A 27,485-nucleotide genomic window follows, 5' to 3' on the forward strand; every position below is an offset into this window, starting at 1 on the left:
AAGTTATCCAAAGTGAGATTTTATTGTTGTTGTTGTTGTTGAGATAGAGTCTTGCTCTGTCACCCAGGCTGGAGTGCAGTGGCACAATCTCGGTTCACTGCAACCTCCACCTCCTGGTTCAAGCAGTTCTTCTGCCTCAGCCTCCCAAGTAGCTTGGGATTACAGGTGCGTGTCACCACATGCAGCTAATTTTTTGTATTTTTAGTAGAGATGGGGTTTCACCATATGGGTCAGCCTGGTCTCAAACTCCTAACCTCAAGTGATCCATCCACCTTGGCCTCCCAAAGTGCTGGGATTATAGGCGTGAGCCACTGCAACCAGCTCCAAAGTGAGAATTTTAAGACAGCATGGAGGACTTTTGTGTTCTGCTGTCCATTCCTTAAATATCAGAACTTACCTATCTGGCCAAGGCCTGGGGGGTAGGGGGGATGGGCAGGATGGCACAAATGTCAACTATCAATCAACATGGCAGATTAATTTATCACTACTCCTGCCAGCCCTGTTGGCAGCACAAGTTGAAAATGGCACTCTTGGGTTCCTGCCTCCTGGAATTCCTACCGTCCATGATCTCAGGAGCTAACCCAGGGCCAAGGGAATCACTCTGGGCACACCAGTTTGGGAGGTCTAAGATGGAGCTTCCAAAGGCAGATGTAAGAGACTGCAGCATTGCCATAATATTGGTGTCTTTCCCTCCCAGACTCAACCCTACTGGAAGATTAAACGCCCTGTCCCATAGAGGGCTTTAGGCAATGAAATGTGAGTGGATGCAACATCATTTATGGAGGATAATTTTTATAAGCCTCCTTATGAGGCTACACCAACTCATCCTTTTCATTCTGCTGCAAAGCCAGCATATTATAGCTCAGCCTACTATGGACATATATGCAAATGATAACCTTTGTAGTAAGAGCAACATTGAAGTTGGAGGGTCATGTTAGCACAGCATCAACTAGTAACAAACAGCTGACTGATCCAGCAGAGAAGATCAGTCCCCTAGCGTACCTTTTACAATCCTGTCATCTTCCATTAAGAATAGTCACAAATTACATTAACAGTGGTATATGTTTTAATAGTTTTCAGAATATAAGCTGCATAGCTTTTTAGAATAAAAAATGATATAACTTCAGGTACATGCTTTGGGACACTTGGTTAAACAAGGAATCTGTGTCTTTGATGACCACCTCAAAAGGGTGGCAGACTTCACAGTGTAACTTGGAAACAGACAAGGAGATAGATTACATCATGACATATTGCCTACAAAAGAACATTCTGACAGAACATTAAGTAGAACAGGGCACACAGTTTCAAGTATTCAAGCACTGCTTTCTGGCCAAGTAAAAACTGCCTAAAAATCAGTTTCTTTTGACTGGAAAAAAATAGATGGAGCTGCTGAGCTCTGGACACAGCGTTTCTTTCCCAGAATGAGACTGGCTCAGTCCAGCTTGAAAGCAGTGTGAGGAATGACTCTTCCCCTTAACTGTTAAGAAAAAAAAAATGAACTAAACAAATAAATTACTACAACAACAGGGACCATGGCACTGAATGAAATAAAGGGGCAATCACCTTCCCATCATTGCATAGTCTCCCGAAGCAGCACGTGTGAAAGAGGATACTGAAAAGCCACTTCGTTTTTCCACAGCCCAAGGATCGTTTTTATAGATGACCTGGGCGCCTATAATGTCCGGTTGCTTTATGAGAACACACACACACCACATTCTTCCTACCATCTAAGAGAAGGTAGTTCCTTTCACAATAAGAAAACACACCCTCATACTCTCCAGAAACTGGAGCTGTCTTGGCCACTTGACAGCTTTTGGGTACATACTGTGGGCTTGGCAAGGCAGAGCTTAAAGCAGGATCAAAAGGGCAGTTCCCTTTAGTCCTTTATACAAAGGACTATCAGAGTCCCATGCTCCTGGCAGCATCGCCTCAAGGCACAGGTGCCCAGATCCCCTGCAAAAGAAAACAGGTAGCTGGGCTCCAACGGTGGGGTATGACCTCCTCCCACGCCAGGGCTTCCGAGGGAAGGAAGAAGGATAACTCTTCTTTAGTTACGAGTTCAGGCACCTGCTGCTGCTTCCAGGTTTGGTATAAAAACCTCAGCCCAGGCAAAAGCCGGAAGCCAGAGAGCATTCTGTAGGCTGTAAGGTCACGTTGTAAAATAAAAATATTACAATAAAATTTTTTGTAGTTGTCCAAAAGGGAGCACCTGGGTAAGCAATGTGACCTTCTGACCACGGTTAAGTCTCACTTTGGACTCCTCTTTCTGTTCTATGGGTGGTCAGAGGCTGTCACCAACTCAAACCACTGTCTGAGGGCATCGCTGAGTGTCTCAGGAAGTGCGTTTACATCTCGAAGAATGACATAGTATGGGAATGGGAACTCTTCCATGTAGGATCGGATTTCAGGCATCTCTCCAGGTCCTTTAAATATCGGTACTTTAATGTCCAAGATAGAATCCTGTCAACAAAAGACATTTTGAAATGGGGAGGCAGCGATTAAACCAGCATCCTTAGCTAGCTCTTCTGTGATCTCTTTTGCTAACAACTTTTACATCTCCTGTGTCTTATTCCTGCATATGAACCTACCTTTTATTACTAAGTAAAAGAGAATTTTCAGAACTCTACTAAGAAGGAGGTAGATGCCTTTCTGAGTGCCCCTTCCAGGAGGATGGACACTGAAAAAAAGGAAAAGGGATAGGAAAATCTACTTTCCCTACAGTGGTGTCTCCCCATCACCCACTTGGAATCATTCACACTAAATCTTTACCTTCCTATCAAGGCCTTAATGTGACCCACAGAGACAATGCTTCCCTGGAACAGAACTGCCCTGTAGGCATATTTCACTAAGATGATTGATGCTTCCTGCTGTGAGGAGCTACTGAGACATAAAGTGTGGCAACACCTAATTTCCATTTCAAAGTGGTCGGTACCCATTATCAAGGCTGCAATACCTGCACTGACTTTGCATAGAGGGAAATGATGACCCACAGAGGATGGTCATTCTGAATCTTGGCTCTCCCACTCATTACCTGTAACCTCTATGTGTTTCATTTCCTTCAGTGTAAAGCGGGAATAATGATCCCTACCTCACTGGCTTATTGCAAAGATTAATGGAGAAAATACTTACAAGTGCCTACAATGGTACTTGACAGAATACTATGAATGCTGGGAGTTCTCAGTATGACTGAGTGATCCAGGCCATATTTCAGATTGAACAGGTTGAAGGGAATCCCCACTTTATCTCCACAAAAGGTGGCTTTTAGTAGTCACTCACCCGTGAACTGGGATTGTCCAATACAACAAAGATGACAAAGATATTTGCATTCCGGGCAGCCTGAACTGCTGCCAGGACTCTTTCTTTGCCCTCAAGGAAAAGGCCTCGCCCATCAGAGACTACCAGGAGGAGTTGTGCAGTTTCTGTAGACCATATAAAAGGAAGCAAGAGAATAAAATGAACAGCCATTTTTAATAACTCACAACTACCCAAAGTAGGACAAATTAGTGTAGGCTTTCTCTGTACTATTAAAGCTAAACAGACCTCTAAAGCTGATGAATTCTGGGCACAGACCTAAGGGACCTCTGATGAGATCTATCCCTTAGAATGCTTGAGTCAGAGACAAGGCATAATAAGGGATACTAAGTAAGCTTCTGTCAGTATAGCAGAATTTCTCAATAGTGCTTCAGGAAATGTTAAGTTCTGCTCAACTTCAAATTGTAGAGCAACATACTGTACATGAGAATTAAAACACTAGTTTATGGCTATAAACTTTAAAAATGATAGTACTGAGTAGGGCATTAGAAGCAAGTGGCCAAATCAGAAATCTGGAACTGTGTCTTCCAAATTTCAGTCGTCACATATAGTCATCTTTAGATTTCTGTTAATTCCTTGTATCTAATTTCTATATTTTTTTGCCCTTGAAATTTGACTTGTTTAAACAAAAACAAAAAAGAACCACTAAACACTGAATAAAATGTTTTAAAATTTTTGCTACATAGTGTTTCCAGCTAAAGATTATATAGTACATGAGTTGAGGGTGGGCTGTTTTAGCAAATGTTGACAGGTGTGAATAACTTGCTTCCATCAAAATCTAAAGCTTCTGCATGATAAACTGAGAACACAGAGATTTTTGGAAAGAACTAAATAACTGGCATGTTTCAAGCCTCCAAAGTAAATGTGGTTGGATTAGCTGGTTTTTAAATTATGTCCTTCTCTACTTTCCTCTGTTATTAAAATATTAGAGAATACAGTACTCGAAGGGGACTGGTTTCAGGACACATACCCCCTTCACCCCCAGTATACCAGAATACACACATATTCAAGTCCAGAGATGGCCCTGGAGAACCCGCATACATGAAAAGTTGGCCCTCCATATACTCGGGTTTTGCATCCCTCAAATGCTGAATTTTCAATCCACTTTTGGTTGGAAAAACTCCATGTGTAAGTAGACCTGATCAGTACAGACAAACCTGTGGTATTCAAGGGTCAATTGTAGCCTTTATATTTAATTCCACACATACCTTGCTCCTTTCTCTTACAAATCTGAACTCTTATCAAATAAGTATATACTAGTTAGTGTCTAGATCCCCCATTGATTATAAGCCTCATGAGTACAGGTTCAACAAAAATTTCTGAATGAATGAATAAATAAGTAAAAATGAGCTCCATCAATTTATGTCTTTTCCTGTGAAGCACACCTGTTAAAACACAGTGACGGCAGCACTGAGCTGAAGCAAGCAGCTTGGGAATATAGAGTACAAGAAAGCATTTTGTTAATGAAGAGGAAGGCACGCAGCTCACCTGGACTGATGTTCTGTGAGAGCTGCTGAGCGGCTGCAAACATGTTGGCAACAGACTCTAGAAACTAAATCGGAGCCAGAAATAGACAATTAGAAAACTATGTAAATGCTCTTCTCATTGTCAAAGAGACTGATAATATTTCTGACACTGAAGTGATTATCAGATAACCACCTCAGGTTTGTAGACCATCAACTAACTGTCCCTTCTGGCCATATGTAGTTTAAAAAGGAGGATCCTTGGATACAGACATTCTGGTTTTTTTTTTTTTTAATTATTTTTTGAGAGAGGATCTCACTGTGTCACCCAGGCTGGAGTGTAGTGGCACGATCTTATCTCACTGCAGCCTCAATTCCTGGGCTCTGCCTCAGCCTGCCAGCAAGTAGCTAGCACTACGGGTATGTGCCACCACACGTGGATAATTATTTTTGTCTTTTGTGGAAATGAGGTCTCACTATGTTGACAAGGCTGGTTTTGAACCCCTGGCCTCAGGCGGTCCTCGCACCTCAACCTCCCAAAGTGCTGGGATCACAAGTGTGAGCCACCATGCCTCGATGATACAGGCATTCTCAAGCACAGGTGAGACGTTTCTCTAACATATAACCCACTAGAGTTCTGGAAGATATCCCAAAGGAAAAGACGTGCTTCCCTGGGGCATAAGAAATCAGTAACTCCCTCAAATAAACCAAACAGCTGTCTTCTTTCAAGAACAGAAAACAACTGAGCAAAAGAGAAGGCAAGAAAATACAAAATGTCCAGGGCAGCCTAGAAAAAGCAAATTGAATCAGAGCAGGACCCAGGAGAAATATGACCCCATGCTCTGTTTTGAACTTTTGTTCTCCTGAGTAAGTCACTGGCTTTATTTCATATCATTTCTTCTCTAAGCTTAATGAGGGAGAAAAATAGGTCTTGGCCCAGCTGATAAGGGTATGGGAGATGGGTTTGTTTTTGCAGAATGTTCCAAACTACTCAGAAAAAAAAGTAGGGAGCTAGAAAACCAATGATGCAAAGTCAAGTGATCTTTGAGGAACTGAGAAAAAGAAGTCACACCTTGTTTTATAATGGATGCCAAGGAAGCTTCTATTCCAGTGGTACACAAGTTGAGGTTTAGGACTATCCCTGTCCTAATACTGTATGCAGTGGAGGGGGGTTCTCAGCCCAGCATGGTGGTAATCCCGACACTTCGGGAGGCCAAGAAGGGAGGATCACTTGAACCCAGGAATTTTAGACCAGCCTGGGCAACAAAGTGAGACCCTGTCCCTACAAAAAATAAAAATTAGCCAGACATGGTAGCATGTGCCTGTAGTCCTAGCTACTAGGGAGGCTGAGGCAGGAGGACTACTTGAGCCCGGGAGTTCGAAGCTATAGTGAGCTATAATGGCGCCATTGTACTCTAGCCTGGGTGACAGAATGAGGCCCTGTCTCAAAAATAAAAATGTTCTCCCTCCTACCTATACCAATTTAAAATAACCGTGCAGAAGACATTTTATTTCATCCTCTTACCTGAGCAATCTTGGTTTTCTTTTGTTGGAATTTGCAGAGACGTAGAATCTGGGAACCAGAGTAATCACCGAACTGCTCATGAAATGGGTGTAACAGTTTTACAGATTCTCCAAAACTTGGGGGAGGAAAACCAAATACAACAGAAGTTATTTTTTGGCTGTGTAATCAAAATAATTAAACAGGTTGTGAAAAGTTTTCATAAGGAATTACAAAGCAACCTTACCTACACACTGCAATCTGACCCACTTCCAGGAGGGTTAGAGCATTTCCAATCACAGCCAAAGATTCAAATGCAAGCTGTGAATTAGAAAGTTAGTGATTTTAGGAATCAGAATATCCTCTAAACCAGAGCCTCTCAACTATTTTTTGCATCAAGATTCCCAAAGAAAACATTATCTTTTTGTTCAGCAAGTAGAGGAATAACATCAGTAAGGCTACTATAGTCACAACAAACCTGGAGGCTTTGATGGCCTGGTACCACAAATGTTGAAACCTAGAATCCATTACACTGATAGGAATGGTCTGCTGTAGACATCAAGCAAAAAGTGACCTTGAGGGCCAGGTGTGGTAGCTCACACCTGTAATCCCAGCACTCTGGGAACTTTGGGAGGCCAAGGAGGGAGGATCACTTGAGTCCAGGAATTCAAGAGTAGCCCAGGCAACACAGCAAGACCCCACATCTGTGGTCCCAGCTACTTCGGAGGCTGAGGTAGAAGGATCACCTGAGCCCAGAAAAGTTGAGGCTACAGTGAGCCACCTGGGCAACAGAGTGAAACCCTGTACCCCTGTCTTCAAAAAAAAACAAAAAAACAAAAAAAAAAACACAATTTAGCTGGGCGTGGTGACACACACCTATGGTCCCAGCTACTCAGGAGGCTGAAGTGGGAGGACTGTACTGCTTAAGCCCAGAAGGTTGAGGCCATAGTGAGCTATGATCATGCCACTGCACTCCAGCCTAAGCAACAGAGCAAGACCCTGTCTTTAAAAAAAAAAAGTGACCTTGAGAAATATGGTCCATGAATTTTTCTTTCCTTTTTTTTGGACCTACATAAAGAGTAACCTCTTGTAGGTAACAAATTTTAAAAACCAATTTAAAATCCATTCATATATATGTAGTCAGATCAGACTGTAGAACTATATCAGAAAATTTCATTACCATTTGCAATATGACAAAAAAAGTGGCAAACTGAGTGTTCTACATCTATTATTTCATTTAATCTTCATAACAATTCTGCAAGTATGAGGTTATTACTATTCTATGTGTGCTTATAAATATACATATTCCTCACTTTTCAGAAGGTGAAACTGATAACTAAGAAATAAGTTGCCCAAAGTCATGTGTTAATAAATGGAGCTGGGATATGAACCCAGGTTCAGAGGCTACACTAACTTTTTCCAGCAGAACATACAAATTTTAGGTTTCTCATTAGCCCATGCTGTATAACAGCATCACTGCCCAAAACAAACACTCTTGGGCATCTGTAATGGTGGTATAAGTAATTCTATTCAGGCTCCTAAACTTAATATTAGCACTGATAGAACAATAACTCTGGATAATTTCAGATATAAAAGAAATGTATCCTAGATACATAAACTATTTAAGACTATGCAGTAATATCTGAAAACTTTGATTTTTTTTTAATAGTACACTGTTGCATTTTCTGCAAAATAAGCACCATCAGATTTACTTACTCTGCAACTAGACAGTTAAGAACAAACAGCAGGGTCAAGAAACACAACAATGTAAAAGTCCTACAACAGTAAGAAACTAACACATCTGAGACATCCTAAAATTGTAAAATTGCCCTTTTGAACTCTTTAAATCTTAGGTCTTATCAAAGATGGTTATCACATTCTCAAAATAGGCCTAACAGGTATTTCAAAATGTTTTAGCCATATCGTATCTAAAGCATTTTGGTGGCCCGTGGAACACGGCTTGATGTTAATTTCCTATCAAACTGCCACTGCATTTCTCTTCCTTACCTGCTTGGTATGATTGTCTACCATACTAGAAGAGTCATCGATAGCCAAACAAATCTGGTACTGGCGTTTACTGGGCTTGGTCCTTCGAAGCCAAATCTTGTCTTTCCGAAATTGACTAGCAATGTATGGAATGACTTTCCGTATGTTCAGTCGTTTCCCAGTTCGATAGTCTCCTCTATTTATTCAAACGGGGGCAAAAATTAGTTAACAACTTTTAATTCCTGAGAATTTTTATTAAGGACAAAAATCACAATAATACCTTAAAACCAATAGCAAGTAACTAGGAACCTGGCACAATGAAGTGTTTCTTTCAGTTGAGGACTAAGTGCCAGGATCTTCTTGACCTCTAGCCAGAAAAACTGGACATGTATGTGGCAATAATAATTAGGTCCTTCCAGACACATTTTTAAAAATTAGGAAAAAATGCACTAAATATGAATGATTTTGGACATCTTTGAAAAGATCTAGGTGAGTAACACCTGTAGCAAGTGAATAACTCAACATGTAACAAGGTGATCAATACAGACACCCAGAAACTTTTGTGCAGAGATAATAATAGGAAAACAGGGTAAGGAACAGCATACTGGTTGGTGCCTGTACGGCAGAAGCGGCAACCTAGAATCTGGCACTATAAATGGTTAGGTGCCAAGTTCAACAGAATCAATGAAGCTGCCATCTTCTCAGGGCACTGTGAGGCCTTCCAGAGGGGAAGACTTACTTCAGCTTGGCTGCCTGGGTAGGCTCTAATATGAGACGAAGCTCTTCACATAACCGTTGTGAAAGAGGCGCTGTTAAGATCAGGTAACTCTGCCACATCTCAGCTGCAACCTTCTCCTGTGACAACAACAAAATGTAAGTTACCCTCAGAATGTCAGAGCCAACCAAGTCTTCTAGCAAGATGCAGGCTTTAAGCAAAGTGGTAGAAAATGACCTGCATGAACTTTCTCAACAGAAGCACTTTAAATCTTCTCCCAGCAAGCTACCATGTAATTTACTTGATTAAAAATGTCTCTCCTTCCAGCTAGGGGTGGTGGCTAATGCCTGGTAATCCTAGCACTTTGGGAGGCCGAGGCGGGTGGATCACTTGAGACCAGGAGTTCGAGACCAGCCTGGCCGACATGGTGAAACCCTGTCTCTACTAAAAATACAAAAAATTAGCTGGGCATGGGGGCGGGCACCTGTAATCCCAGCTACTCGGGAGGCTGAGGCAGGAGAATCGCTTGAACCCAGGAGACGGAGGTTGCAGTGGGTCAAGATCGCACCACAGCACTCTAGCCTGGATGACAGAGCAAGATTCCATCTCAAAAAAAAAAAAGAAAGAAAGAAAAAAGTCGGCCGGGCACAGTGGCTCACACCTATAATCCCAGCACTTTGGGAGGCCAAGACGGGTGGATCACCTGAGGTTGGGAGTTCGAGACCACCTTGACTAACAGGGAGAAACCCCATCTCTACTAAAAATACAAAATTAGCTGGGTGTGATGTTGCGTGCCTGTAATCCCAGCTACTCGGGAGGCTGAGGCAGGAGAATCCCTTGAACCCGGGAGGTGGAGGTTGTGGTGAGCCAAGATCATGCCATTCCACTCCAGCCTGAGCAACAAGAGCAAAACTCTGTCTTAAGAAAAAGAAAAGAAAAAAGAAAAAAGTCTCTCCTTCAACCAAACCCATAACCCACACTTCTAAGTGAGAAAGAATGAAACAAGGCAGTTAATTATTGTAATTCATGACCAAATCAATGCCTTACTTATGTCACCTCCAAAGAGTAAAACGTGTACCCTTCATATGGGGAGGGAGATGTGAATGGGTAATTTTGGCACCAGCAGATCCAGCTACTTATTGGTGGATTCTCAGAATCATGTTTCAAAAGTAAAAGTGGGCAGGACATGGTGGTTCACGCCCGTAATCTCAGCACTTTGGGAGGCCAAGGCGGGTGGATCACCTGAAGTTTGAGTCCAGCCTGGCCAACATGGTGAAACCCTGTCTCTACTAAAATACAAAAAAATTAGCCGGGCGTGGTGGCAAGTGCCTGTAATCCCAGCTACTTGGAAGGCTGAGGCACAAGAATCACTTGAACCCGGGAGGCGGAACTTGCAGTGAGCCCAGATTGCGCCACTGCACTCCAGCTGGGGCGAGAGAGCAAGACTCCATCTCAAAAAAATAAAAAAAAGTAAAAATGCTAAGGGCAAATCCCTCCAGCAACACACTCAACACAAAGCCCCATGATTTTTCTGCCAACTATGGCAGAGCACTCAATACATATATGTGGTGGGAGTGATTATGACAATAGATATAAAAGTGAAATGTGTACATAATACAGTAAATTTAGGATGCAAAGTCATTAAAAATAAAACTGCTGGTTAATCCACACTACCACGTTAAGTCAGCCAGCAATGACCTAGCTGGCCTCTTCTCAGGATGGCACAGCATAGACTCTTGCCCAGTTTTTCAACCACTGTCACAACTATTACATCCATTACAGAGCCAGCAACAGAAATTAAAGGAATTAAGCACACCAATTTCTATTTTAATTAAGCTATAGATCTAACAGCAAAGCAGCCAGAAACTGATGGACAGATGTAGGCTTTAGGATTGTAATTATATTCTCCACATGCCTGGTCCTTTTTACTAAGGTAATTGCTAAGAACCTATTAAGTTTGCTATATGTTAAACAAACAAACAAAAAGTCGAGATATTTTACGAAAAAAAACAGTGAACAGTGACTTACTTCTTCTGGGTTTCCAGGTTCACGTGGCTGCCACATTTCCAGCTGTCTCTCCAGCTCCTGTCTTAGCTCATTGACATCTTTTAAAAAGGGCTAAGAAGAAAAAGCCATAGGTAAGAGGTGGCCCAGGTTGGAATCACCAACTTAGTATCACTGGGTGTCTTCCGCCCTACAGTATGAACTCAAAGTACATAGTCAAATGCTCCTGAGACTCAAAACTTAATTCAGCAAATACAGTGGCACAATGAGAAGATGCCAGACAAGCATTCTGCTTCCCTCTTAGAGAGACAATATGGATAAAGAAAACTTTTAACATTTATAAAGCCACTGTAGCAAAACAAAACCCAAACACCCTTAAGTCATCAATAATGAAAATGTTATCTGATTAATCAAGTAAGTCAAACTCTTAGCTCAAGAACTTAAATTAAATAGCTCTTCATAAATACAGGCACTAAGCCAAAGATTTTTTTACTTAACCATCACAAACCTAATTGTCCTGAAGGTTCCTTATACAAGGATGGTTAGAAAAGTGGGATGTGAGTCCCAGAGGCCAACGACCAGACCCACCATCACAGACAGGTCAGGGCACTGTGACCCTGTGATTAATTGTTGGAACAGTATCACATGCTTGAAGAACACCTATCATACCAATAGTATGCCTAAAAATTTTGAATAAGAACATGAAACCCCTCAACAACCAGATGTTCCATAAAGTTCTAAAGACAAAGATTTAAAACCAGTTTAAAATTTTATTTTGTTAATTTATTAACACTATATTAATGCAGTAATTTGTGAGTTTTACTACCTGGAAGATCGTGTCCATGAGGAATGGATGAGCTGTATGAATGGTAGACTCTCGGCTTCTTTCTGGTTTCTCATTTTCTGTCTCCTTATGGGCTTTGTCTGTTCTGGGGTCTTGGTCTTCCTCTGTTTTAACAGTTTGGATCTCCACTTCCATCTCATCAAAGCCTATTTTCATTTAAGGACATAATTTTACTTATAATATTAGCCTGATGACTGACCAAGCCTTTGCTATTGCCCGTTAATCCTGACAATTAATCAAACTTCATTCATTCACTCTCCAACACATTTCCACATGTTGATTTCAGAGGTTCTTTCTCTCTGAGACACTCATTGCCAACCCTTACTCTCTAAACTCCCCTCCTCCTCACCTGATGTTGAAGGCAGATGTTCTCGGAAAGGGAAATAGGGGAAATTTTGGGTTGTCCTAAGAAGCCTTGTAAAACTGTGGTTCTTGAAACTATACGCATGTAAAACTTTGACAGAAATAAAAACTGAAAGCCACAATTCCATTTTACAGATGAGGAAACTGAGGCAAAGAAAAGATGAACAATTTGCTTCAACTTGTGAGGTGAGAGGCAAAGCCTGGATTGTCACATAGGTTAGTCAACCGTTCTAACAGTTCTAACACTCCTGAGAGGACAGGAACTAAGCAGAAGAAAAAGCCTTTGAATTTGGCAAGTTCTTTTGAATTTGCATTTATTCATTGCTGATAAAGTTATTTTTTTTGCCAAGTAATAGAACTTGGTTAGGTATGAAAGGTAAACTTCTCATTCTATTTCTTTTAATATTTTACTGCATTTTATGCTAATAGCATATACTTTTATATAATTGAAAATATCATTTCTCTAATAATATACCTTCTCATCATAGCTGTAGTAAGTGTACTATTCTGGTTTCTTCTACATATTTTTAAAAAACTGATGAGATTTTGCCAGAAATTCAAGTTTTAGGGGACTCCTTAAAGGATGGTGTCCTGCAACACCCACCCCTGTCCATATTTTTGTTTTCTGGTCCCAAACAAAATATAGTGAAATTATTATAGGCAATTTATTCATCTAAGCCATGGATTAGGACATAGAATTGAACACCAGACTAGATTATAGTGAGAGAGAACTGACTACTTCAAGTCAGAGAGCCTGGGAAGGGTTTGTTCACTAGCAGGACTCACCCAAGGGTGCTGTGGTGCCCGACTTGATTTCCTCTGGCTTCAGCTGCTCCACGTCTGCTGCTTTGAGCTCCTCTTGCTCCTCTGTGTCCATGAGGGTGTCCTCTATCTCCTCCTCTTCCTGATCTTTGCCAGAGTCTTTTGCAGACTGTTGCTGTTCTTTGCTGGCCACATCTGTCAACAAAGCACGCACTCACACATAAAAATCCTAGGTCTTTGCAGAACAAAATAATAATAAGTGGGTATGGTTTCCATCATTCTAGCTTCCAAAATGCTACTGATGCAAGTTGTGCCACTGACCAGCTTGGAGACTTGTCTGTACCCAAGATTTCCTATTGACCTACTGACATAATGAACTGCCTGTTCCCTACCCCCTACATAAATTATGAGGATATAGTGTAACTATACATGTGACACTGGCTGCCTTCCGCCCTACAGTATGAACTCAAAGTACACAGTCAAATGCTCCTGAGCATTTGACAAAATAGGGTGTTTAACTGGGCTATAGAGTGACTCTAACAATAATTATATATTTTCAAATGACTAGAAGAGCAGATTTGAATGTTCCCAACACAAAGAAATGATAAATGTTTGAGGTGGTAGATAAGCTAATTATCTTGACCTGATCATTAAACATTGTATACATGTATCAAAACCTCACACTGTACCCCACAAATACGTATCATTATTATAGGTCAATTAAAAATAATGAAAAGTAATAGAAAACAAGGCACAGAAAGACGACTAGGAATCCCAACATTGTGATCTTGTGTGAGTGAGTTCTTAAACCACCTGACCTCAGTGTACTTACCTATACAACAGAGAAGCTCTAGCTCGTAGGATTCGTTGAGGAAGTTTATGATCATGCAGCAAAGGCTCAGAAAAGTTTTTTGGCACAAAGCAAAAGCTCAGTACATGGTAGCTACTGCTCTATTTTTTTTTTAAGTGGGATCAAGGAGAGACAAATGTAATCCAATGTAGAGCAATCATTTTCATACCATACTAAAAGGTAGATTATTCTCAATATAAGTTTACATATTAGGAATGAAACAGTGAAGTCACCAAGAGAACTAGAAGGGGAGACTGACCAATGACCTCATGCTGAGACATTTTTCCTCCTTTTTGCACTTATGGAGAAAACATATATTTCAAGTATCATAGCTCCTGTCAGCGCAGGGACCTATCCAGAGGTGACTAAGAAGAAAGAAATGTCCAGTACTAAGAAACCCTGATATCGGGGTTTGGATGTAGCCAACTGTTATTTTTAATTATTATATTTAAGGATATTTAAAGTGTTTATACTAAACCAAGAAATCTTAACCATCTTCACTTGGTTACAGATACCTTTGTACCAAAAACAAACTGTATTTCTGCACATTTCTTATGTTTACAAAGCCATTTCCCTCTCTCCCCTGATATAAATGTGTACTATCAGCTGCCAGGCACAGCTGACTTGACCTGATCATTAAACATTGTATACATGTATCAAAACCTCACACTGTACCCCACAAATACGTATCAAAACACAGCACAAGCTCTCAGAGAGAGCTCAGTGGGCAAAGGCAGCAGCTTTCCCAGGACCATACCATAGGTCTGTGCATCGTACGCGTCACTGCCTTGTTTAATGTGCTCAAATGCATCTGCATCCTCCACCTGGGCCTGGGGCTGCTGAGCTGGCCCCTGCTCGGCATGGCTGTCTGCATCCACAGTCCTCAGCCTCTTGTGCACACGCTCATTGTGATCACCCATGGAACGTTCATTGTCAGCCTGCCCAGGTTTCCTCTTAAAACTCTGAGAAATACAAGGAAATTCATTAGAGCCTTGTCTGTCATGACAAAAGGACTCAAAGTAAACATAATATCCATCTACAGGGGACAGGATAAGTAAATCAGGTGTAGCCATACAAGAATGGAATTCAACACAGCTATTAAAAAGAACAGGGAATCTATATACTTATATAGAACAATCTCTGTGATATACTTTTATATCTAAAATGAAGGCAAAGAAACATACTTTCACACATCCATATATGTCATATATGCAGAAAATATCTCTGAAAGAAGAAAGAATTAGTAATACCAATTTGCTCTGAGGAGGGTCCCTTGGGGACAGGAATAGGATGTAGGCTTTTTAGGGGATTGGTTTTTTACACTAATTTTGCATCACATGCATAAATTATACCCTATTTTAAAAACTTACTCTTAAAAAAGCAAAAGCCTATGGACAATGAAAAGAGTGAGACGGTAGGTGCTGGGCAGCCGCACACAGCACTTGGCTGTTAAGACTTCATGGCCAGAATCAGGGGTCGGGGAGAGACACAGGCAGGGAAGAAGCCCAGTGACGGGATCCCACTGGGTAAAGCCCCATGGTCCTGGTCTGCTCACCAAGGCTGCTATCATATCTGATGCGACCAAAAAAAACAGGAGTATAGCTTTTTTTTTTTTTTTTTTTTTTTTTTTTAAAGCACTACGTTTGGAACATGTTTTTCTACATGCTGTCTTTGTTTAGCTGAGGAGTGATAGAAACCTGTGTGTTTTTCCTGGTGTGCTTCTGGGAGGCCAACTGGGCAATGAAATTCGATTCATGGCCTTCTGCCTGGTTTGCATCTGCAGCTCCACTTCCGTGTTCCTAGGAAATCCAAGCCACAAAAGAATGAGGTGAAAGAAGCTATTACAAGTCCCTGGTTACTGTGCTGCATTGAATACAACTTCTTTCACTGCTATCCTTTATTCTCAGTCATATAATCACTCCTGCCTACCTGCCTGCTCTGGAACTCACCATAACTAAGGCCCGGCCTACAGGCAGAAACAGGAGTGTCTAGGTACAGACCTTGCATTACCCTCTCAGGGGGGCCTTTATAAGGCTGCTTAGTTCTTTGCAGGAGTATTATGTCTCACTCCAAAGACAGGACAGACCTCAACTAGAAACCAGGCTTCATCATCAACCAGCTGTGTACACTTGAGGTTGTCATTTAACTTTACTGAGGCTTATTTTTCTCAAATATACAATGAAGAAAATAGTACAATATCATCTATCTCATGGGGACATAGGACTTTCTGAAGTAATGAAAATGCTTAGCACCTAATGGGTGCTCAATGAATATTTGTGGTGGTGGTAGTCATACGGTATAAGCAATATAAATGGTTGTTACTGTCAGTAAGAACTAGGACTCAAAGAGACTAAAGTTGTCCAGAATCACCACTGTAACCAGCAGGTCCTGTGGTGACATTCCATGTTCTTTCCATAGCACCCAGCAACCTGAATTGTGGCCATATCAGCACACATCACCACCAGATCAAAGAATGAAAAAGTTACTTGCTTTTTAAATTAAACATTTAGAAACCTGAAGATGAGCAAGGAAAAGCAAAACATCATTAAAGGTATACATTGCCTGAAGTCTAAATTCCATGTTTCCTTCCTGGAGAGCTTTCTGAAAAACAACACGAACTTGATTCTCCCATCTAGAGCTACCAGTCTAACAACTTTTTCTTATTATGCACACCACTTAAATAAAAGCCGATATTCCGGGGTTTGTCCTGGGAGACATATAAAAATAAGTATCAGTCATGCACCACACAACAACGTTTCAGTCAAGGAAAGACTACAATGTGCACTGGTGGTCCTATAAGATAATAACACGTTTTTACTATATCTTTTCCATGTTTAGATTAATAAATACTTACATTGTGTTACAACTGCCTGCAGTATTCAGTACAGTAACACTGTATAGGTTTGCAGCCTAGGGGCAACTGGCTCTACCATCGAGGTTTGTGTAAGTACACTCTATAGTGTTCACACAATGACAAAATTGCGGAATGAGGCATTTTTCAGAATGTATCCCTGTCTTTAAAAAAATAACTGTTCAGTCACGCGTTGCTTAAAGAATGAGATGTGGTCTGTTAGATGTCAACAACAAAACAAACAACAACAAAATAACCAAACATAAACCAACTAATGCTACACAGAATGTGATGTCAGACAGGGAGAAGAGACCCTATTAAGAGGCAGCTGGTGGCTGCAGTGAAACCACTGATCACCTCTTTCCCCTGCTCTTTCTCAGGTGCGGCCCCAGCCAGCTCCATGGCCTGTGTGCTCTGCATGTTCTCCATGCCAGTCTGCCCACAGGAGGCGTGCTCCTTCCTCTCCAAAGCCTCTGGCACCTGCTCCTCTGTATCAGAGTCCTCCTGTTCTTCTTCCTGCTTCTGCAGAGAAATCAAACACAGCATTAAATGCTCTGGGGGAACAGCATAAGGTGGGAGACCCTGCAACAAGCAGGCTTCCCCACTCCTAACCGAGGGTCTTAAAACAGAAACTTAGAACTCCTCGAAGTGCCACATGTTGATGGAGGAGTATCCTAAAAGGGATTCTAATGGGAATAAGGTGACTTCTCCTCTTCCTCATTATTTTTAACATAAAAAGCCAGACATCTCACGATACCTGGGGCTGGAAACCTTGGTCAGCAGGGCCATTCTCTCCACCTTCTTCATCGGCTTCCTTGTCTTTTTCCTCCAGAGACTGTTGCTGCTCCTCGGAGTGTTCTTCAGGATGCTGAGCAGCATCTCCATCTTGGTCATCAGCTCCTGTGTCCATTTCCTCTTCCCCTTCTGCCTTGTCATCTTCACTGGGGCCTTCCTTGGGCTCCTGGGGACTCTGACTTTCATTCTGGTCAGTCTCGGTCTCTCCTCTTTCCTCAGCTTCATGACCTGCTTCTTCTGGTTTTTCTTTTATCTCCAAAGGATTCTCTTCTGTATAGATACAACAAAAGGAGTGCAGAATTTTTTAAACATACATGATTTCTTAAGCTGGGAGCTAGTTATGCAAGTTTTGTCTTATTACAATTCTCTAAACCAGCAAGTGGCAAATTGTGACCCACAGGCCAAATCTGGCCTCCACATGTTTCCATGAAGAAAGTTGTACTGGCCGGGCACAGTGGCACATGCCTATCATCCCAACACTTTGGGAGGCTGAGACGGAAGGATCACTTGAGTTCAAGACCAGCCTGGGCATGCATCATAGTGAGACCCCATCTTTTACAAAAAATCAAAAATTAGCCAAGCGTGGCGGCATACACCTATGGTCTTGGCTACTCAGGAGGCCGAGGCAGGAGGATCACTTGAGCCCAGGAGGTCAAGGCTGCAATGAACTATGATCATGCCCCAGTACTCCAGCCTGGGTGAAAGGGCAAGACCCTGTCTCCAAAAAAAAGTAAAGTTTTTACTGGAACACAGAAACATATATTCTGTGTTTACCCCATCCAGTTTGTACTGCCTATGGCTGCTTTCACTCTACAACAGTAGAACTGAGAGTTTGCAATCGAGAGCTTATGGTCTGCAAAGCCTAAAATACTTAATATCTGACACTTTATAGAAAATGTTTGCCCACCCTTGTTTTAAACCATACTCATACATACAGTTGTTTTAATGGCACATTTCATTAAAAAATAATAGCTAATCCACCCAAAAAAAACCCCATAAACAAACAAACACAAAAAAACACAATAGGAAACTTTTAGGCCAACAATAGGAAATGACAGCTTAATGCTCAATTATCATTGTGAATAATTGGTGGATGTCATGATCATATACAGAAAATACAACTCACACTGAAATAGAAACACTTATTTTGAAAAAGTTTTATCAAAAGAGCTTTTCTATACTTTGGACACTTCAAAAATCAGTTATTAGCAAATTCTTAAAATAACTCATTTTTTTTTTATTTTTTTGAGATGGAGTCTCGCTCTTGTTGCCCAGGCTGGCATGCAGCGGCGCCATCTCGGCTCACTGCAACCTCTGCCTCCTGGGTTCAAGTGATTCTCCTGCTTCAGCCTCCCAAGTAGCCAGGATTACAGGCATACACCACCATACCCAGCTAATTTTGTATTTTTAGTAGAGACGGGGTTTCTCCATGTTGGTCAGGCTAGTCTCGAACTCCTGACCTCAGGTGATCTGCCCGACTCAGCCTCCCAAAGTGCTGGGATCATGGACATGAACCACCGTGCCTGGCTAATTTTTTAATTTTTTAGAGACAGTCTCGTTCTGTCACCCAAGCTGGAGTGCAGTGGCGAGATCATGGCCTACTGCAGCCTCAACCTCCTGGGCTCAAGCAATTCTCTCGCCTCAGCTCCTGCGGAGCTAGGACTACAGGTGTGTGCCATAATACCCAACTAATTTTTTTTTTTCTTTGGTAGAGGCAGAGTCTCACTCACTATGTTGTTCAGGCTGGTCTCAAACTCTGAGCTCAAGTGATTCTCCCACCTTGGCTTCCCAAAGTGTTGGGATTACAGGCATAAGCCTCTGCAACCAGCCTATTGTTTTTTTTTTCCATTATCTATTTTAAATAATTGTTCCTTAGTTACAAAATGAGTCTGGCTATTTAAAAGCAGATAGCATATTACATTCTCAGTGGATTTTAATTTTCTTAATTTTATGCTTTCTTGGTTATTGACTTTGTTTGCAACTAGATTCTAAAATTAATTTTTACATAAATGGCACCTCTTATTTATTCCTTTATAACTTGCTATTTTTGTTCTAATACAGCATTATAAAAATATACATATACATTTTTTAAAATAGATTTTATAACTATGTAACTGACTCATTTATCAGCGAGGCCAGCTCACATCTTTCTGTCTGATTAAGCAGCAGCAGGAATGGGGCCCTCTGTTACAGGGGCACCTCCAACACAATGCTTTCAACTAATACCAGATAACACTCCCTAAAGGACTCACTAGGGTTGAAAAATGGACGACAAAGGCATGAAATACTGTCATATGCCATGTGATTTCTCTTGGGATTATTTAGTCTCGTTCCTCACTACATGTGACAATCAATAACTGAAACCATCATTTCTCTAAAAAAGCTATAACTGGACTCCACGACAGCTTGGTATACCCAGACTGCACAGCGTTTACACCATCCCATGAGATGGGATACACAGTAATGGCTGTGAAGAGACAGCGCTGTGTGTGAAGCACCACCAGGGCACAGCAGTGCCAAAAGCGAGAATAGGACGTGACAGTAGTTTGATAAATACTTGGTGGTTGATGAGCTATAGGGATAATCACATGAGAAATACTACAAAGGAAAGGCAAACCATTGTCTCAAACTGGGATTGAGCCAACCAAACGTGATTTATCACGTGGCCATGACACAGAGCTAGCTCTCAAAAGAGAAATCAGTTACTGTTCATTAGTGAGTTCTAACTGGTCTCTTTGTTTCTGAAAGACGCACCTTCTCCTTCTTCATTGTCGGTGTCCTCACCACCATTCTTGTCTTCACTGTCGAGGTTCAAGTCATCTGGAAGGTCCAAGGCCTCGGGTTCTGGCACCTTTTCCTGCTTGCCATGGTAAGGGTCCACCTCATTTTCATCATATTCCCTCTTTGGGACAATGGAGACAACAGGGATAAGATAAAAATACAAATCTTTTTTTAAAAAGTAGAATTCCCATAAAATCAGCTCTAAGTATTTACACTGTGAGAGAATACAATATCCCCTAAAATTATCTGTACACATTAGTATTTTAATAATATTTTTAGACCTTTCATGTTGGAATCTCAGATTTCACTTTCTGTGCAGGTTATCCAAGGACAAGTGGTGCTATGTTACTTAATCTCAAAGAAACTTACAAGAAGAAATAAAGAAGGGATCACAGGTTTTAGCTTCTGATCTATAGCATGAGCCCAGACAACATGTGGACTACCCTGTCAGGAACCAACAGTTAGATATTTTATGTCCTGTTAAGAGCCTCTGTTGCATATTCTTTTATGAGGTAATGGGAGAGCAGTCAACGAATAGGGGAAAAAATGTCTTGAGACACCTTGAGAACTATACAGTTCAAGAGCCCTGGCCTTGAGTCAAGAGAGCGGATCAGTTTCAAATCTTCATTACCTCATCTATTTGTTCATTAATTTTGTCTTCACCTTGTCCACCATCATCAGCTTCTGCTTCTTCCTTCTTATCTTGCTGGCTTTTATCTTTGTTTGAATTGCCACTATCCAAGTTGTCATCTTTAGCAACAAGTTCAGAATCTTCCTAAATGTCAGAGGAAGAAAAAACAATCATCACACTCAATCCAAGAAACTGCTTCTGCATGGGCTGACTTTTAGACATGCATAATTTCTGCCTATTGGACCTATCCCATGGATGGCTGATGAAGTGCCATCCATGACCTAGAGAAAACAGTGCAGGTCTCCATGACAGCAGCAATATTATTAGGTGTGTGAATGGTGGAGTGAGTTTGATAATTCATTGCATCACCCTGGGCTGTTGCAGTGTTACACTCAGCCCTGGAGTTCTCCCAAGCTGGGAGCTGGAAAAATTCAGTGGCCTATAGAAGAATCAGCTTAGAACATCTGCACAGGGTCTTGTTCATCCTCTTCCATAACACATGGGATGACTCAGGTCAAGCTACTCTTAGCTCTCAATGTAATCAATAAGATAGGATAGCAAAAAGAAAAAGAGGAATGGAAAAAAGAGAACAAAATGAATACAGAAAAAGAAGAGAAGTAAATGACAGAGAATGGTAGGTGGTGGGCAGATTACCTCCTCTCAGCTTGTTTGGGAGGGGGGGATCTTTCAATTACCTCATCCATTCCTGGTCCTGTTTCTTCAGTTTTATTGTCTTCTTCCTCCTCATCTTCCTCCTCATCGTCATCACCCCAAAGCCTCTCATCTAGTTTGTCAGCTTCCTCACCATTGAGATCGCCCATGTGTTTATCCAGGTCTCCGCCCTCACTATCTGATTTCTCATCATCCTCTTCTGAAAGGGAAGGCACTGAGCTTAGTTAGGCAGATCTCCAAACTGACCCAGTCCTGTGTATGTAAGAGAGGTGTGGATCCGCTTCCCTGGCAAGGACCCCACCTGAGATTTATTGCCTTTTTCTGCAGAACACACCCTACAGGCAGATGCCTTTAGATCTACTGACATAGTCTTACTGTGTTTTGCAAAGTAGAGGAACAAGGAAGTCTATAATGCGTGAAGAGATGGTAAGAAGAGTAAGGAAATACCTAGGAGGATGTCTGGTTTTGGTGCTGGGGGAATGGCCATTATGGGACTCAGCAACCTGAGTTTTGTGTCTGAAATGATGGGGTTGGACTAGGTGGTTTCCGCGGGTCCTCCCCATCTTCAATATACTGCTATGATTTTTTCCAACACCTAAAATCAGGTCTCAATCAGAATTGTCTTCATTTGTCTTTGCACAGGGTCTACTTTGCAAAAGGTCATATCCTATGTGCCTTAGGCCAACTGCCACTAAGGTCAACTTTCATTTCTGCAAGATATTCATTTTAGAATAAGATACAGTTATCTCCAGTTGGACAGAAATTTGGGGCAAGAGCAAACATATGACAGATGACGATGTACTTTAAAAAATCAAATTCTCAAATAATTTTTAATGACAGGGAGAATGTTCATAAGATGTTAAATGAAAAAAGCAGGCCCAGCGCAGTAGCTCACGCCTGTAATCCCAGCACTTTGGGAGGCTGAGGTGGGCGGATCATGATGTCAGGAGATCGAGGCCATCCTGGCTAACATGGTGAAACCCCATCTCTACTAAAAATACAAAAAAAAATCAGCTGGGCGTGGTGGCAGGCGCCTGTAGTCCCAGCTACTCAAGATGCTGAGGCAGGAGAATGGCATGAACCCAAGAGGTGGAGCTTGCAGTGAGCCGAGATTGCGCCACTGCACTCCAGCCTGGGGGACACAGCGAGACTCCATCTTAAAAAAAAAAGAAAGAAAGAAAAAAGCAGACTACAGAACGGTATATGGTCTCTGTGTGTGTATACATGCAATAAATGGAAAGAAATATACCACAATTTATTAAGTGCTATGGCTAGTAGGCCTGAGGGGGGGGATCTATTTCTTTTCTACATGTTTGTTCCAAATCATCTACAACAAACATCTACTATTTTTCTAATTAGGAATAAAAGGTATTTTAAACACTACAGAACAATTTGCCTTTTGTTGAGAGCCCAGCTCCATTAGGGATCATCTCCTTTCAGGCTTCCCTGAAGGGCACTACTGAGCCACTGCATCTACCACATGAGGCAGCTAGAACATCAGTCAATGTGAGAAGAATCTATGAGAGACCAGGGACTTCTGCCTCAGTGGAGGTGGTGATAGCACATGCAGCTGCTGAGGTTTTCATTTGCAGTTAAGCACAGTAACCAACTTGTTTCAAAAGATTATATTAGGTTCCTTATTAGGAACATGTAATTTCCTGGATAAAATATTTATGCTTTCAAAAACAAGAATGAAGTGACAGATAATCTGCAACCTTGTTCTTCAAGCTCCCCATCATGCATTTTCCCATCAAAATCTTCTGACATCTCAATGGCATTATCCTCGCCCTTAATATCAGATTTTGAATCAGGATCCTCTTTGTCTTTTTCTTGACCCTTCTGAAATGTATCTTCCACCTACATAAAGAAGTATTATAGTAAACATAAATATATGAAACTTTGCCAATGTTTGCTTCAGCTCTGAGATATAAATGCCAAGGTTAATGGTGTAAAAATATATCTGGGAGAGGAAAAAAAAGAGAAACAACAGAGACAGCCACATGGAATTTGTAAAATTTCTGGAGTTAGTTTCCACTTATTTTAATCAGAGTATAGAATTTTGTTCAGGTTTTCTTATTGGGAATTGTAAAAATAGTCCCAGACACATTTGCAAGAATATATATTCTTTGTAGGATAAAAAATTCATCAATCTTTTATTATCCAATTCTTTAATACTATTTTTGTCACTATGATCACTGAAAGACAGTGGCCCAAGAGAATCTTGTTCATTCTTCCTTGGTTTATATATTTCTTTTATAAAAAATTATATATGTTTTTAGACAGGGTCTCACTATGTTGCCCAGCCTGGAGTACAGTGGCACAATCATGGCTTACTGCAGCCTCAACCTCCTGGGATCAAGCAATCCTCTGCCTCAGCCTCCCCAATAGCTGGCACCACAAGCACATACAAAAACACCTGGCTAATTTTTTATTTTTTGCTAGAGACGTGGCCTTGCCATGTTGCCCAGGTGGGTCTCAACTCCTGGGCACAAGCAATTCTCCTGCCTCAGCCTCCCAAAGTGGTGGGATTACAGGTGTGAGCAACTGAGCCCAGCCTAATTTATATGTTTCTATATAATCAATGTGCTATTTGGGGCAAAATGTTTTGTGATTGTTACCTCTTTCATTATGGTTGATTTTTGAAAGTCCTTTTTAAGGCCAGGCACAGTAGCTCATGCCTGTAATCCCAGCACTTTGGGAGGCCGAGGCAGGTAGATCACGCGGTCAGGAGTTTGAGACCAGCCTGGCCAAGATGGTGAAACACCGTCTCTACTAAATATACAAAAATTAGCCGGGTGTGGTGGTGGGGGCCTGTAATCCCAGCTACTCGGGAGGCTGAGGCAGGAAAACCGCTTGAACCCAGGAGGTGGAGGTTGCGGCAAGCTGAGATCATACTACTCTAGCCTGGGTGACAGAGCAAGACTCCGTTTCAAAAAAAAAAAAAAAAAAAGAAGTCCTTTTTAAAATACAAAAGTAATGGCCAGGCATGGTGGTTCACGCCTATAATCCCAGCACTTTGGAAGGCTGAGGCGGGCAGATCACTGAGGTCAGGAGTTCAAGAACAGCTTGGCCAACATGGCAAAACCCTGTCTCTACTAAAAATACAAAAATTACCCTGGCATTGTGGCATGCACCTGTAATCCCAGCTACTTGGGAGACTGAGGCATGAGAATCGCTTGAACCCGGGAGCTGGAGGTTGCAGTGAGCCAAAGGCTACGCCACTGCACTCCAGCCTTGGGGAGAGAGCAAGACTCTGTCTCCAAAATACAAAAAAAAAAACAAAAAAACAAGTTTCCCCATAACACCTCCATCCTCAAATCCTCTCAGAGAATGACTACCAACAACATTCTGGTGAACCTTTGACTTTTTTCTATGAATACACCAACATATACTTAGTGATACAGGTGATAGCTATCAATACCTGCCTCCCAACATCTTTTTAAACAAAAAAGAGATCATGCTTTACAGACTGTTATGCAATCTGCTTTTTTCATTTTTATTTTTCTGAAACAAGGTCTTGCTCTCTCGTCCAGGCTGGAGTGCAATGGCACGATCTTGGCCCACTGCAACCTCTGCCTCCCAGGTTCAGGTGATTCTCCTGCGTCAGCTTCCGAGTAGCTGGGATTACAGATGCATGCCACCACACCCAGCTAATTTTTGTATTTTTAGTAGAGATGGAGTTTTACCATGTTGGCCAGTCTGGGTTTTGTTTTTTGTTTTGTTTTGTTTTAATTTTATAGAGACAGTGTCTTCCTATGTTGCCCCGGCTGGTCTCAAACTCCTGGCCTCAAGCAATCCTCCTGCCTTGGTCTCCCAAAGTGCTAGGAATCCAGGCGTGAGCCACCACACCCAGCCTGCAAAACACATCTCTTCTTAAAAGCATCTCAACCCGGTGCGCTGGCTCACATCTGTAATCCCAGCTACTCAAGAGGCTAATGCAGGAGGACTCCTTGAGTCCAAGTCATGGCTGCAGTGAGCTATGATTATAGAACTGCACTTTAGCCTGGGCAAGAGAGCAAGACCTCATCTCTTAAAAATAAGATCTGGCCGGGCGCGGTGGCTCACGCTTGTAATCCCAGCACTTTGGGAGGCCGAGGCGGGCGGATCACGAGGTCAGGAGATCGAGACCATGGTGAAACCCCGTCTCTACTAAAAATACAAAAAAATTAGCCAGGCGTGGTGGCGGGTGCCTGTAGTCCCAGCTACTCGGAGAGGCTGAGGCAGGAGAATGGCATGAACCCGGGAGGCGGAGCTGGCAGTGAGCCGAGATCGCGCCACTGCACTCCAGCCTGGGAGACAGAGCGAGACTCCGTCTCAAAAAAAAAAAGATCTTAGGTTATTTCCATGTTGATACATACAAAACCATCTCATTCTACTTCATTCATATTTTTACCATTGTTCTGCATGGATGGGGCCATAATTTAATTCTCTTCTGATGAATATTTGGATTGTTTCATAATTTTCACCATATAAATAATGCTGTAGTAAATATCCATGTGTAGACATATATACACACTCATATACCTATTTATCTTTGACACTAGCATTTCTGTAAGAAAGCATGGAATTTGGGGGTCAATGAATACACATAATTTAAAATTCAGCAGACACTACCAAATTGTTCTGGAAGCTTTTTATTCCACGTAATGTTTTTTGTGTGAACTGTACTTTTCTATTAGATTTGCTTTTTTTTTTCGACATTTTTTTTTTCTACTAGAAAAGTAGTATACACTGATTAAGTTAGATTTGAGAAGTACAGGAAGGCCAAAATAACAAAGCAATTATCTAAGGACAATATAGGTCCAAAAAAAAAAAATTAGAGCTCCATAACATAAATACTAGCATTATTCTTTTGGCTTTTAATTTCTTTCCAGTTTTCTCTGCCAAGGAAGGGAAGGAATTTGAATTGGTTTTCTCCTTTATTTTTAATAACTATAAAATTACCTTAAATACAAGTTTCTGATCTGATTTAACTTAGAATATAAGTAATACACCCAACACACAAAAATCACTCCCAAATGAGACAGGCATTTTAAAAATCCATGCAATGTAACAATCTTAGTCCACAGCATCTGAATAGTTCAGAAAGTTGCTTGATTTCAACCAAAAAATGATACAGATTTTTTAAAACACTCTATGCCTTAAAGATATACAACAGCAAAACCTATTAACAGCAAATTTTGGCATTATTGTTTAATGCAATCATCACTTAAGATAGCCAGGCCTTTTATGCTTAAAAATACTATCAAAAATACTCTAGAAAATCATCAGTAAATATCTGCCCATTAAAAAAAAAAAAAAAGCAAAAATCATTTCCTCCATAATTATAGCCAAAACGAATGATGGAGTTGCCAGGTTCCTTCCTGTGGATTTTAGGCTTTTTATTTACACCTACTGCCGAAGCACCAATATATCTAGGGCTCTGTAGATCACAGATTAAAAATTATTAACCTAGTAAAAACCATTTTTATGTGTAACTTACATGTAGAAAAGAAAGAGAGTGATCTTCTGTCAACTATATACCTATGTGAAAACGTACCTGTTCTTCATTTTCTATCTGGTCACTCACATCCTTCATGCCCTCGCCTTCTCCAATTCCACCTCCCTCATAGTCATGGAACTCAGCTGCTCCCTCTCCAGCTGAATCTTCCATGAATTCTTTGGGCAAGCAAAATCCCTTAGAAAAAATAAAAAGGAAGTGAACAATTAGGCACAAAAGCAATTTTAAAAGGAGATTTTCATTCTTGCCACAGGAAAACAGTTTAAACACACACTGAATTCTTTTTCTAGCTCATTATCTTAAATCCGCTGGAAGTACAGTAGACTTCTTACATTCTTTTCCTCTTTGGTGCTAATAGTTATGCAGTTTCACAGCTTGACATCAGATTTAACATATGACTTGACTTTGTAGAAGCCTCTGGCATGTGGTCATTTGTCACTTTGCCAAGACAAAAA

At 41.3% G+C, this 27,485-nt stretch overlaps 1 protein-coding gene and 1 long non-coding RNA gene across 4 annotated transcripts in view; one reads left to right on the plus strand and one right to left on the minus strand.

Moving 5' to 3' along the window:
• Positions 1 to 27,485, plus strand: part of LOC134732743 (uncharacterized) — a 38,995-nt gene that overhangs the window by 3,427 nt on the left and 8,083 nt on the right. The window lies entirely within an intron of this gene.
• Positions 1,049 to 27,485, minus strand: part of MDN1 (midasin AAA ATPase 1) — a 183,195-nt gene continuing 156,758 nt past the window's right edge. Inside the window, exons 84-102 of one of the 2 annotated variants that reach the window (XM_055258756.2) lie at positions 27,070 to 27,207; positions 23,246 to 23,387; positions 21,554 to 21,729; positions 20,859 to 21,002; positions 20,201 to 20,348; positions 17,409 to 17,716; positions 17,009 to 17,173; positions 15,498 to 15,599; positions 14,558 to 14,762; positions 12,975 to 13,145; positions 11,808 to 11,971; positions 11,006 to 11,095; positions 9,002 to 9,117; positions 8,284 to 8,458; positions 6,524 to 6,597; positions 6,301 to 6,415; positions 4,801 to 4,864; positions 3,277 to 3,419; positions 1,049 to 2,460 (exon numbers count right to left, since the gene is read on the minus strand). In XM_055258756.2, the coding sequence (XP_055114731.2) occupies positions 2,272 to 2,460; positions 3,277 to 3,419; positions 4,801 to 4,864; positions 6,301 to 6,415; positions 6,524 to 6,597; positions 8,284 to 8,458; positions 9,002 to 9,117; positions 11,006 to 11,095; positions 11,808 to 11,971; positions 12,975 to 13,145; positions 14,558 to 14,762; positions 15,498 to 15,599; positions 17,009 to 17,173; positions 17,409 to 17,716; positions 20,201 to 20,348; positions 20,859 to 21,002; positions 21,554 to 21,729; positions 23,246 to 23,387; positions 27,070 to 27,207 (2,829 nt within the window). In that variant the 3' untranslated portion in view covers positions 1,049 to 2,271. The remainder of the gene's footprint in view (positions 2,461 to 3,276; positions 3,420 to 4,800; positions 4,865 to 6,300; positions 6,416 to 6,523; positions 6,598 to 8,283; positions 8,459 to 9,001; positions 9,118 to 11,005; positions 11,096 to 11,807; positions 11,972 to 12,974; positions 13,146 to 14,557; positions 14,763 to 15,497; positions 15,600 to 17,008; positions 17,174 to 17,408; positions 17,717 to 20,200; positions 20,349 to 20,858; positions 21,003 to 21,553; positions 21,730 to 23,245; positions 23,388 to 27,069; positions 27,208 to 27,485) is intronic. The other variant, XM_055258764.2, reaches the window with a different exon arrangement.

Source organism: Symphalangus syndactylus, chromosome 2 (assembly GCF_028878055.3).
Source record: "Symphalangus syndactylus isolate Jambi chromosome 2, NHGRI_mSymSyn1-v2.1_pri, whole genome shotgun sequence".
Lineage (NCBI taxonomy): Eukaryota > Metazoa > Chordata > Mammalia > Primates > Hylobatidae > Symphalangus > Symphalangus syndactylus.